The 14219-nt window shown below is 38.4% G+C and overlaps 1 protein-coding gene across 1 annotated transcript; it reads left to right on the forward strand.

Moving 5' to 3' along the window:
* The first annotated feature begins 4769 nt into the window (after positions 1 to 4769).
* On the forward strand, positions 4770 to 12546 carry LOC139145361 (uncharacterized). The gene is made up of 2 exons (XM_070716478.1): positions 4770 to 4890; positions 8110 to 12546. Exon 2 carries the CDS (start codon positions 8266 to 8268, stop codon positions 11413 to 11415), a length of 3150 nt encoding a protein of 1049 aa, XP_070572579.1. The 5' UTR covers positions 4770 to 4890; positions 8110 to 8265; the 3' UTR covers positions 11416 to 12546.
* Positions 12547 to 14219: the final 1673 nt, after the last annotated feature.

Consider the following 14219-nt stretch of genomic DNA (forward strand, 5'->3'; position numbering starts at 1 on the left):
ATAGAAAGTCAGGAAATCTTTACCCTACACGCACAGACACTAATCAGTTCCTACCGGCCGCCAGGCTTTATTGCTCTCTGTCAACAATTACAGTGGAAGCATACTGTGAAACAACACTATCATCTGTTTGTTGTTTGCTGCTACTTACTGTAACTGTAATTACCGATCCTGTAGTAAATTTTGGGTCAACTTTAAAACCACACCAATTTCGCACAAAGTGTGATAACATTTAGATCAATTTCACTGTCCATTCTTATCAGGTTTCGATGGTAAATTCTTGAACAATTCAAGTAAATACACTTTGCATGAATTCATTTGTTTTGAAACAGAACTTCCAAAGGCCTTTATTTGTTAATTCCCCCATTAGCAGCTTCTTTGGGTCGAGGAAAATAACCATATACAACGTGGCATTGGACCCAGCCTCAAAAAGCCTCAAACGATTTTGTCATGGTTTTAATATTTTTCTGTAACCGCCTTAAAGTATATGTGTGTTGGGGGTAGTCGAAACTGCTCCTAATTGGGACCCATGTGGGCGATGTAAACGCTGTATCTCATGTACGTGAGCAACTGATGAAAGTTAAAATATGTTTGTTATAATGTACATTGTAAGATTTTAACTCTTGCAGCTATGTTGACGTAATGCATCTAGAGATAGAGCATAAATTACATTGCTTGTCGACAAGAAAGTCGCACAGGCAGTTCCTATACCCCCTCCCCATAACATGCATCTCTGAAATTGTTAGATTTTCAAGATTAGTGTATTGTGTGATTCTTTAAGGTTGTGATTTTACTTTAATAGCTGCGTGAGAAGTGAAATTCGTACTCATTTCGAGACTTTTTAATTCGCCTTTTGACGTTATTTTGAACGGATGTGAAGCAATCACTAGTACTCTGTATAATGTAAGGTAAGTCAGGAACTTAGTACTTTGTTGATTTCGATTTTCTGATATTCGTGCAAATCAAATCACAAGCAGTCCCATTATACTCTTGGTGTAGCGAGCACTGTAATATAATATAATATAATATAAAATAACATAATATAATATGATATCAAGTGTGATCTGCAGCATCATCCTTCATTCATTAACAGGAAGTTCTACGATGCAGAGGCAAAAAGTAACAATGTAAGCCTAACAATAGAAACATGATTTTCTAGAAAGGAATGCCAGATACACTCAAAACAATGACGTACTTGTATCTATCACTTCCTAGAATAGAGAGTGAGTCTGTAAATTAAAACATTAACGGTACTAATAATTCAAAATTACGTCAAATAATGAATTGTTTCTTTTCAAAATGGATTGAATATTCACTTGGCCGTCATTAGCTACGAAATGCGGCAAAGATGAGAGAAGCTAGAAGTCTGTTACCCATCTTGGATACAGTGTTTAAATTACTCGTATGGGTCCCATATGACCTTAGATCTTGGATCGCGATGTATACTCGCAAGAGATGAAACTTCTCATATTGGTTGCAAAGAGATTTCGTATCTTGCCAATATTCTTGAATATTATAAGTTACCATTTTCGATTATTGCCCTCATACAAAATGTGCAGACGTGGAAAATCAGATGACGGAAACACTAACACCATACCTGAAAAGAGATGTTGTATACATATCTGGGCATATAAATGATAATACACAATGCGCCTTTTACACAGCAAAATAAATACAACATCATCAGAAAGACGATGGAAGGTAACGACTACCTGTTTGTACTTCTGTGGGACGGCGGTTGAGTTAATGCTGTAGTAAAAGGAGATGATTATTATATATGAATAATAGATATACAACAAGGGTTATTAATTTGAATAACGTCTCCCTTCACGTTTTACCATTCTACTTTGCACCACTGCCAGTTTGTAGCTATAGTGTCTCCACTATAAAACGAACTAGTGTACAAAGCAGAGAAAATTTTTATAGCCAACTTGGTGATGTAAAAGTTTGTTGAATGCAAGTGAGTCATGAATAAGGCATGACAAAAATTATCGTACGTGACTATGAAACAGGAAAAATCAGCAAAGTCACGTGAAATATTTAAAGACGATATAAACGATTTAAGATTGGAGGGGTTTAAATAGGGGTAGGTCGGGTTACCGGAAATTTGTTTTTCGATATCCGAACTATGCTACGTAAGGTTGCTTTACTTGTTTGATCAAGAGTTCTGGATAGTTCCTCTTTCGATGTTTTAATTCAATATGTTAGACGTGATTGTATCGAAAAGGAAATTTAATTTCAAATTATTACACTGCATTGTTGCTCTGCCACAGTTGAACAACACCAGAACTCACCCGACAGACATGATTACATGCAAATGACGAGCATGTATGTGTCGTTCGTATACGTGTATTGAAATTTAGTCCAAAAGCAACTCAGTGTTGCGATATTTTAACTTTTGATCACAAAAAACAAAAGACAAAATGGAGTCGTGTTATCTTCCGCTCCTAGCCTAGAGTCTGCGCTCACCTTACAGTCTTATAAGAAAAAACAAACTTACTGGGAGGGAAAGTACTAGTACTTGTTAAATTTTACTTGATCCCTATTAGTGAATATTCTCCATTGAATGCGTCATCGTCATACTTGAATGCACAGGCGCTTGCCACATTTCTTTTATTGCATAATCATGTCGTATAGACATTCTACATATTAAATACAATTACTATCACAGAAATTTAAATGTGGCAAGTGCCTGTGCTTGGATGGCAACTCACTTAGTATAACTTCACACACTTTATGTTTTGCTTGAAGCATCATGCGTACCTGGTAAAACTGGATTTTATGAAATGAGAAAGGTCTGCGCATTGTTTATTGCTTTCGAGCTAACTTGTTTTTTTTTGTAAATACTTACTTTTCGTTGTTTTTTTTCAGCTGTCGAGAAGTTTTATAACGTTGCTAACATGTATAGAAATATTGATTAGCCGTCCCTAAATAGTTAAATATGAATTAAGTTTCATACATGAATAGTCCAGCTTTTGCTGTCTGCGCATCATGTAGGCGCAGAATAAAATCCGGTTGCGTAGTTGCCGTAAGGGTACACGTTAGGCTGTCGTATGACTCAACTTTACCTCTTCTTATCATTTGTGTAAGACCACAAGACGTTCACAGGATGGACTTTGACGTTGGTATTCAACATATCTTCGCCAGTTTCTTTTCCGATCCGTAGAAACATGAATACTGAGGCGTTTGTGCATTGCATTAATGTTTAAAGTTATATTCATTGTCCTAAGGCGTAAGGTCAACGCGTAATAATTAACTAGCGAACCAACCAACCAACTGACTTAGTAAGTACTGACCAGGTTGACATTTGGAACATCAGTCAATGACGTTATTGTTAAACAAGACACTGAGAGAGTGCAGTAAAGACAAAAATTACATAGTTCAAAGTAAGAGAAAGTTGTAGAAACTGCTGTTAAGGGAAACCCCCAAACCCGTGCCATTCAACAGAAACCCAATTCCCTTCGTCATTTTTTAAAACTCGCAATTTCGCCTTTGGATATGAAGATGTTCTAAATGACAGCAGACAAATGGGACGATCTCAATCGTCATTTGATTCGTTTTCGCAAAAGAAACTTTATCAATGTTCTGGAATTCACAGCATGCTCAGTACATTTTACAGACTTTAAAACATGACAACTTAAAATTTAAGTTTGTAGTAATCGGCGGGGATTGTTGTTGTTGTTGTTGTTGTTGGTGGTGGTGGTGGTCAGTTTCTTCGGCTGGGGGCAGTGGATTATTTGTTTGCGGACGTCAAAAATGGCTGACTCCCTATTCAAACTTTCAAAAAACAGGGTAACCCCGCGACAAAGTAAAACAAAATGTGATATATATTTCTATATATATATATATATATATATATATATATATATATATATATATATATATATTGGTATAGTTTAAACAGTCTTTTTTGTCAAATTGTCATGAATCAGCTGTAAGATAGGAATTTCAAAGTTTCACTTTTAAAGTTTGAATACAGAATTTTGAATGAGCTATGAATGTAGTTCACACTTTCTATGCATAACCAGATGCCCAGAATGGATGTCAATCAGTGCAGATTTCATAAGGATAAGTAGGCTACACTTTGCAAAACAGACTCTCAGTTTGCAAACATCCAGATATCTGTGATATATTAAAGGTACGCGCCCGAAAGGCGCACCGAAAAATGCGATTGAATGATGAAATTAGTGGCTGATATCATGTATTTTAGGCAAGTATGAGCCCGTGTTGTAATTTAAAAACACACTGACTTTCCCTATTGAGCATTTCAAAAACATGGTGCCCCAATCACCGAAGTAAAAAAAAATAGGGTGACACGCCCCCCCCCCCCCCAATAATCCACCGCCCCAAAGGCCGAAGAAACTGACCAGCCCTAATGTATACAAATGAGCAAATATTCGATATAATTGTAATCGGAATTGAGAATGACGATTACTGTATGACATAAGGCTTACCAAAAACGTGACCACACAATTATGCAGAAGACAAAAAATTACTGATGTTATTGTCACTGTGACATCGGAAACCGTTTGTCGAATTGTCGTCTATTTGTATCCACATTGTTCGCTATCTTAGATAACAATGTCGGCAGATCGCAATAAAAGTCACGGCGGCACTTTGCAGCCATACCCAGTGAAAGCCATTCAAAGTCCCCCTCTGCTACTCCCTTCGTTCGAGAAAACTAACGGGGTCGCACATCGAGAATCTGATTTCAGAGGGATCTGAACCTAAAGCTTGTTCTGTTGCTTGCGTAAAGTTTTGTCTTTTTCTCTCAGGAGGTCAGGTGAGGACGAGGTCAGTCAGGACGCGTCGCGTCGTGGACGGACTTGAGTTACTGATTAACTCACGTGTTACCTTTATCATTCGCCATTATTTTTCTGTAACTTTAATACGGTAAGTAGAACTTTGATATTTCTATTTACAGAAACAAGCATTTGGAGTCCATTGATCGATCAGGCAAGTGGGTTTCTACCCTAGACGACGAGAGCAGGTAACCGAATCGTAAAGTATGCCAAATGGCGCTGTTTTTCTACCCTACAACTTACATTCACACAAGTGGGTCAGAGCTTTCAAGCCCAGGTTTTACTTCCGCAAATGCTGGGGAGGGTCACTGGAATATACTGGTACAGCGGCAGAGGACTGCAAAGAGAAACATTCAACAAGTAGCCAAAAATTCGACCCACACATTAAACAGCATAGTGCGAAGTTCCCGAGGCGAAATTCATGGAGGTGGTTTTATTGTTTGAAAATCGCGTGGGTGTAGCGGGTTTTAAAAAATGTTGATAAGCATCGAAACAAGAATCAACATATGCCAACTTTAACAGGTTAGAGGATCAAACTTTGCCCTGACATCGCGACAGCTGTACAAATTCATCTGAAACGAGGGGTGTGGGAACAAATCGGATATTCTCTTGGGTATATCGATATGTTTAGACCTCGCGTTCAAGTCAAAATTTTATTCGGACGTTGAATGCCTTTAAACACCCTATTGAGAAATACCGGAGTCTGTCAAGGGTGAAAAGTCACCTCTGTCCAAGGATAGATTTTATTTGGGATTCGTTGCCCCATAACAGTTGAAAGGGTTCCGCACCATGACTGTCAAATAAATCACAAACCTATATTCAACAACGCATTTGAATAAGAATGGTCTGAGGACAAAGGCTGATCTATCCTCAAGGTCATAGACACTTCCATGTACTGTAAAAGTAGGAATGATTCTGTTGTGTACTTTTGCTATTTCCCCCCATTTGAGCCTGCCCAATTTATACATCGTAAATTTACTGGTAAAAAATCAACTAAATGGTGAAACTGTTATTGTTATGTTTTTTTGACCGAGTGAAAAATTCCAGAGCAAAAATTTGTGGTTAAATTATTGGGAAAAGATATGCAATTTCCAAAAACATCCCATGGGCCCAGAAGCAAGAACTCATTTTTATCATAGGACATTTGAAAATATGCAAATGTGTTTAAGTATGAAAAAGGTCCAAAATAATAACAAGCTTGAGGACTACTGGTCAAATTGCTTTGATATTTGGTTTATTGGTTCTGTGTTGGTTCTGTGTGTTTATTGGTTATGTGTAAATCAAGGATTAAGAGGGACAAAGAAATCATTAAAGAGGACTGAAATAATAATTTCCCTTATCACAAAATTCCTGCTTACATGAAGGCAATAATATCACATTGTGTCATAGTTGAAAGAAACTGGCTAAGACACCGTGTTGAATATAGGATCTTAGGATTGGGGGACATTTGGGCCCACTGCCTTAAATTTTGGGGGACATTTTCAAATTTGGGGGACAATTTTTTGGCAGCAAATTTGCATATTAATCTGCATATTAAATTAGCATTTATTTAAAATAAGTCTATGAAGTCTTTGTACATCTATTCAAGAATATAATTGTTTTGAATAAAGTATCACAAATTCACTCACATTCATAGAAAAGATGCAGCACATTCTGTTAGTCTCAAGAGATAATTCTTTCAGTATTATGCAAAAATACAATTGACAATTTCCCCACAGTGAGAAAAGTAAGTTCATTTGTCATTTCACAGCTCTCATTGATAGAGCAGGACTTTTTTTAATGACTAAGTAGTCTCGATCTCTGCAGCAGTAAGTTCCCATAGACATAAAAGGGTAACCTAGGGAGTCTAGAGTGATGACGCTTTGTCCTAAGCAAGTTTGGAAAATGGCCGACACCATGTGCTGCATCGAGTCAAAACAAACACAGCACAACGTCCCGACTCTGACAATGCAAGCTGTGCAAGTATTAGTAAATGCATTCTTACTGAAGAACTTGACATATGACCCGTCTGGTATAAGATCTGAATAGATATTCACTGTTGTTCTCGCTAGATCGAATTTCTTGGCAAGCCATGCATGCGTGACCGTGGCATAACGACTTTGACAAACAACATGAACCAAGCTACGTCTAGTATCTCGATCCATGTGGACACATGAAATGTTTCAGAAAATTTTGGAATTTGGTTTGATTTCCGCTTGATCAGAACATGTTTTTTCTTTTTGAATGGAATAGGTGTGTTGGCTACATTTTCAAAAACCTTTCTGTGTGAGAGTTAGTTTGAAATTACTCCCGTACGTGAATTTTTTTTCTCGTCACGGCTGTCAGTCAGTACAAGTTTTATTGACAATGTAACAAACGCAAATGTCATTTCAAAACGGACGTGTGCTGCTAAAGTATTTATAAATGAAATCATTGGTAACATTCTAGCAAAATATAGCAAATCATCACGCAAAGTGGTTACGTTTAACAATGAAAGAAAACACACGTTGACCTATTTACAGACCCCCCCCCCCCCCCCCCCCTCATTGTGAGTGCGCCCAAAGTGACGCACTGGGTAGATTTCAGAGCGGGATTTTTTGCTGAAACGCGTCAATCCCGCGATGGCGCGCTCTAGATTCAACACTGAAGACACCATGGAACATGGTTTTTTACTGGGTGGTACAGGTCTAACGCACGCTTATTGGGACTTACAAATCTTAAGAAGATGATATTCAAGTTTCTAGAATCCAATGTTAAAGCCATTAGATTAGTAATTCTAAGATTTGAGGCAGAATTTATATTAGAGAATTGCAAGTGTGATCCGCAGAGGTCAAATTGAAGTATTACTGTATGCAATCAATCTTCGTAAATTAAAATGGAAACAAAGCCCAATGAGATCATATATGTTGAAAACAATAAACTAAAATAATTTTAATGTAAATTTTAACTGTTGTTATTTATTTTTTGAAAATATGGGCGATGACGAGCATTTCCATGTGTGAGGGGTTCCATAGGTCAAAGGTCAAAATGACCACACTGTAATTCATGCTAGAATCTACAAGTACAGGCACTAACTCTTCCTTTACTGATGCAAGTGAAGTAATGCTACAACCCTTACAAAAAGATTAGAGTTTTATAGAATTTTACAGCTTGTAGATATTATATAGATAATCTATATATATCTCTATAGAAATTCTATAGAAGTTCTATAGAGTTTTGGTACCATTTTCTATAGAATTCAGAAAAATACAGAAAAACAAAATCCATAGAATTTATAGAAGCAAAAGAACATTCTAAATGTACTTTTGTGTCATTTTTCATTGTCCCACAGGTATCCATCCTAAAGTGAGCTGGCAACAGAACTTCAAGAGATCTCCAAAAGTTTCGAGAAAGTCAATGTTGCTGCATCCTTTCTATCAACATCACGCAAAGGTTACTGTATTTGAAAGACCACATAACAGACACAACACTTCAAGGTAGACGTAGAATGACAAACCTTGCAAAAAGTGGCATGACAAGGCAACATCAATCAAAGCGGAAGCCAGTGTTTGACTGCAGATATTGTGGAAAGAGATACTCGGTGAGAAGCAGGTTTGAGATTCATTTGTCGGGGCACACGGAGACAGAGACTTTCTTTTCTTGTTATAAGTGCAAGAAATCTTTCGAGACAAGAGCTCTTTTGTTGGACCATGAACGAAGTCACACTAGTGATAAGAAATTCACGTGTAAAAAGTGCGGAAAGAAATTTCCAAATGTGAAAGGCTTGTTAGGGCATGAGCTCATACACAGAGATAACAACCCTCATGTCTGCAAATACTGTGGAAGGCGATTTGCGGCAAAATCAACCCGCATCGTACATGAACGCACACACACCGGCGAGAAGCCTTACAAGTGTCGGTATTGTAACAAGGCATTCGCCCAAAGGAATGGAGTGGATCTGCACGAGAAAACCTGGCACAATCCGCAGAACAAAAGAAGAGAAAGAGAAGACAAAAAAAGAGAAAAGAAAGGAAATACCATCAGAAGAAGGATCCAACAAGCATGTCCAAAGTGCGGAAAAAAGTGCACCAACAAGGGCAATTTGGTGAGACACATGAGTGTCCACGTGAAAAAGAGTCCGCCTCCGTGTAAATACTGCAGCAAGACTTTCAGGAGTTTTTATCACCTCAAAGTGCATGAACTCAGTCATCTGAAGAGGAAAAAATTTACCTGTATATACTGTGGGAAGAAGTGCTCCAGTAAAATCGGGCTTTTGAGTCATGAACGAGTGCACCAGGCACAGGAATCTTACCGATGTCTGCGGTGTGATAAGGAATTTTGTGATAAACTAAGCCTGCTTTTACACGAGCAGAGGGGACACAGGAAAGACAGGCAAATAAGCTGCAAACAGTGTGGAAAGAAATATCCGGATATGTTGACATTGAAGGTGCACAGCCAAGTTCACGCAAAGGACAAACTAAACCGCTGGAGTTGTAAGCAATGTGGGAAAATATTTAAGGGAAAATATGCCTTTATGTATCATGAGGTTATGCATGGAAACTGCACGTCCATGGTTCCTGCCCCTCCGGCACTGCCGCTCATCGGTGATGCTGTCAGAAATAAGGAAACACCTGATTTGAAATCTGCAGAGAAAGTTAAAGAAGGAAAAGAGTCTGAGAAACCGCAGCTCCAGTGTGACTACTGCAGTTTCAAATGTCGCAGTGTCAGGGTCATGGGAAGTCATGAAGCTACAGAACATAAATACATCATAAAAACAATAATAGACTCAAGGAAACACCATGAGAACATTTCCAAAAAATCCAGCGACCAGGAGAAAGATCAGGCCTGTGATAAGACAAGTTCAGACAGTCCGCAGGAAGCTGAGAAAAGTGCAGCTACTGATGAGAACAGCAGTCAGATACAACAAGACGGGACCCAAAGTCCACAAAGAGATTTTGGGAATATTTGGACCAACATGCTATCAAGTCCAGCAGACGCTGTTCAAAGTGTTGCAACACTGTCACAAGAAAGTCTTGTACAGATATTTGAACAACTTCCAGAGACACGTGTTAAGTCTGGTACGGAAAGAAGTGACAGTGTATTTCATGCAAAATCAACACCTTTGTTCAGTGGCAGCATCAAGACGGAGATTACAGAATCAGCGCCTAGCCAAGACTCTTTCAGGCAAGTGAAAGAAGTCCAAAGTGATGACGTACTGCCAACTGAATCAAATTCTTTGACAAGTGATGGCATCAAAAAGGAGAATGTTGACACCACATCAAACCAGGACTCCAGTAGGCAGGAAGAAGGAGTCTTCATACCTGAGATACCAACAGAGCCAATACCTTCAGGAGAAGAAAGCCAAATCAACAGTGGCCTGCCAATGGGTGGTGACACAGTTCTTGCAAATAGCGGAGCTGAAAAGAGAAAACGTTCAAGCAGCCACGACTCAGAAGACTCTGGCAAGGAGAGCAGAGACAAATCTGGCAGCTTCTTTGATTCAACGAGTGAACATGATGATAGCAATGACGAGGATTATCATCCAGAATTTGATTTGGGGCCACATGCAAAACGTTCAACTGTTAGGAGATTAAACAGTCATATTCCACATGTGGCACCTACTACTGATGCTTGTGAAAAGACTGATGGGCGGCAGGACTTTGAGTCAGCTGGAGATACTACTCCAAGGATGAGCCCACCTCAAAGCAGCCTAATTCCCTTGTCAAGGGAGACAAGTAGGCAGTCTTCTCTGCAGGAGCAGAGCACAGCAGGTGCAACAAATAGTCATGACAGCGCCCCCTCTAGAGATACCAGCGAGACTGAAACTGCTGATGAAGTCAACAGTGAGACCTCTTATGGAAGGTACCGTGATACTGATTGCAATGCAGTGACGGAAGTGAAACAAGAGAGACAGGAGGAAGAACAGATCCAAGTGAAAGTGGAACAGACTTCTGGCAGTGATCATGACACTGGCCATCATGAAAGAGATAATCCGTACATAATACAGGTGGACGAAATCAAATCAGAAGAGGGAGGAGCTGGTCAAAGCAAGCAAAGTCATCAAACTAAAAATTGCCGTGTCACATTGATTGACTTGGTTGAAGAGGAGGGTTATATGGACAGTGACAAACACCGATCAGAAACGGGCAAGAGTTATGGTGGTGACTACGAAGAGAAAGATGTGACAGCAAAGAAAATCCAGCTTGTTCCTGGCAAGACATTGCCTTTGGAGAATACTTCAGTCGGTAGCTTACCAACTAGGAAAAATATCAATGATGAGAGATTTATCAGTCCTAAGCAGAGCGAAAGGTCAGAAAGAGTTTTCACAAAGTCTAGGAGTGTAACTGAAAGGGACAACACACCAAAATCAACAGGAAATGTACCATTTAAAGCTAACAATACACCTGTAATAGTGATTGATGACGCTCCAGAAGGACAAAGTGATGTTGGAAGTGCAAGTTCAAGCGAGGGGAGTAGCCAAATGAGATTCTTCAAAAGATGTGTACACTGTGACATTGGATATGCCGATCTGATGCTGTTCTTGCTCCACAGGGGCTTCCACGGACCTGACGGAGCTTTCCATTGTAGTGCATGCGGAAGAATGTGCAGAGACAGTGTGGAGTTCAACATCCACCTCAGTAGCCATCCACTTAGCTAGTGAAGGGTATTTTTTTTTGTTAGCCCCAGTGTTGGTTGCATTGAGCTTATCCAACCAGTCATTGTCTGTTGTATGGTGTCCATTGTCACCCATCATCTGGCATTAGTTATTTAACTTGATGGAGATTTTAACTTTGATCCATTTATCTTCTTAAAAAATCCCAAAGTTTAATTACTTTGATAATGTGTACATCAATAACTTGATTAATTATTGATTTGTGAAGAAGCTTGCATAATTTTACTTTCTGTGGATTTTTTCTCATTGTGGTCAAAATATCAACTACTATAAAACTGCATGCTCAAAAGCTATTAAATTTATAGATCTCAAGGGAAAACCTAATTTGGTTTTCCTCACAGTATGAGATTAATATGTTGAGATTTTTACACAAAAGTTTTGTTAGTTTTGGAAAAAATCCTCTTGGACACTACCAGCCACATACTTGCTCTCAAATTTGCTTTGTATGTCCTCAGTGATGGCTTTGTCAGATCACTTCTCAATAACCCTTACTATTTTGTACTTTTGGGGTAATTTTGTCATTTTAGCAAAAAAATAATCATCTCTGAAACAGCTTCTTGGACAACTTTGATTTGTATGTTTGTAGACATGATATCATCAAGACAAATTAACTTATAGTAATATTTGCATATGTTTATTCGTAGTATGTTCTTAGCTCCACTGTCAGCAACATAGAGTAGATAAGAGAGTGGATCATCTAAAGTTCCTCTGTTGTTAATCAGCTACTGTATACTACTGCCGTACTGAAACTACCGGTCATACTGTCTTTGATTTGCAAGTGCCCAAGCGTGACCTGACTTTGATATTCCCACATCATGATGAAATTGCCAATGCAAATTTTAGGGCATATTTCCTCAATCTTCGATTTTCAAATCTGACTTACAGCTTCTAAGGTGATTCCATTTTTTGCACTGTAATATGAAATGACTAACACTTGTAACTTCATGTTGTAAGTGGTTAGCATTTTCTACAAATAATTCATATATCTAGATCATGTTCTTCACATCTGCCTTTTGAGAAAGATGATCTTGATTTTTATTTTTGAGGAGGCAGTTGCATATAATTTCATTGTGCATTGGCTTTCTTACCTTGAGAAACCACAGCAAACTCTTCAATTACTATCATAGACGAGCCCAATCCATGCCAGTAATTTGATTGATACATGTGTATGTAAACTGTGGCACATGATGTATGAGTCGTATACAGTGGTTTGCGTTGACCCGTTGGCATTAGACAAACTAGACATATTGTCTGAATCGCGGTGTTGCCAGCACTGTCAGCTGCAATTATAAGCGAGGAGGTAATATGAGTTGATCATAGAGGAATCAACTCTGCAATAGTTGAAACACTGTTCAGCAGGAGGTCAAACATAGTCAAAACAACACCATCCGATCCACACGCCATGTTTGTGCACCATGTCTGCTGTCACTTGTTGCCCAGTTAGTGGTGTCGTTTTGACAATGTCTGACCTCCTGCCAGACAATGTTTCAACTTTTGAAGAGTGAGTTCTTTGTAATTGACTAATAATACTGCCTAGCCGATAGTTACACCTGACAGTGTTGACAACACCTCGATTTAGACAATATGTCCAGTTCGTCTTATGCCAACGGGTCAACGCAAACCACTGTAAAACTAAACTTCTTGTATGGGTACATGTAATGCCCTTCAAAATTTCCAAATGAACTTACTGAATCCTCTCCTGAAAATTGAAATGTGATCCAGGAACGGTAATGCTGCCATTAAGTTTTCTTGAAATTACTGAAAAAGTTAATTGAAAAGAAGTAAACTGTGTACATGTATAACATAAAAGGAGAGAAGTATTTTCTGCTTGTTAGTAAAGGTAACTTTTGAAGTGAAACCTGTTACTATGCACAGAAAGATCCCTACTGGTTTCAAAATTTTTATGTGTTTTCTGATGTGTTATTGCTGTTTTAAGTCTGTTTGTAACTTGTTAATTCCAATTTCTTCATTTGTTAAATTCATTTGACAATAGTTGTATGGTTGGGATATTACAAAGCAAGTACAAAGTGGTCAAGGACTGGGGTGGCAAGAATTGACTTCGAAAACAATCTGATGAGAAAGTTTTCTGCTGATCTCAAATGCCATGAAAAAATTTATTCGAAAAATTAACCCCTTGACTATCTTGAATACTGGAAATTTCTGGCACCATAATGAATTTCTGTGTACTTGTAATGCTGGAAAATTCCTATGATATCCTACATGAGTTCTCAGTATGATGTTACATCAATTTAACAAATTGCGGTAGTCAAGAGATTGTGGGATCTTGTTAAATTTACATTTCACCTCTTAAATGCCATACCGTTCAGATGGACCCTTACTTTTTCACATTTAAATACAACGGTTGAAATTTTCTGTTCACTAACCACATGGACTTGACTGTAGTAAATGCTAGTGTAAATCCCTGCATTAGGTACATGACTGTGATTTTCTGTGGAGTTACACTTTGTGCACGTTAAGTTGGCATTGAACTTCTGTGCATAAAGAGCCAGCAGTTGTAACTTCTGATTATTTCAATATTTTTGTTTTTCTGTGTCAATTGCAAGCTTTTTTCTACTCCCCAAAGCATGTTGAAACACCCACTATTTTATTGCAAGTCAACATAATGTGTTAAATTTTCTGTTAATGTTTACATTTGAATTCTAGTTCAGATCAGATTTCACATGTCAACCATGACAATGAAGTATACACTTGTACAGGCTGAGTTGACAAGCTGAGGCTTAGCACGCTTTGGGGAGTAGAAAAAGAAAATGGTAGCCATTAACAATAAA

The sequence above is a fragment of the Ptychodera flava genome, chromosome 12 (assembly GCF_041260155.1).
Source record: "Ptychodera flava strain L36383 chromosome 12, AS_Pfla_20210202, whole genome shotgun sequence".
Lineage (NCBI taxonomy): Eukaryota > Metazoa > Hemichordata > Enteropneusta > Ptychoderidae > Ptychodera > Ptychodera flava.

Coding starts and splice junctions, on each gene's coding strand:
- LOC139145361 (XM_070716478.1), top strand. CDS start 8,266: ATGACAAACCTTGCAAAAAGTGGCATGACAAGGCAACATCAATCAAAG.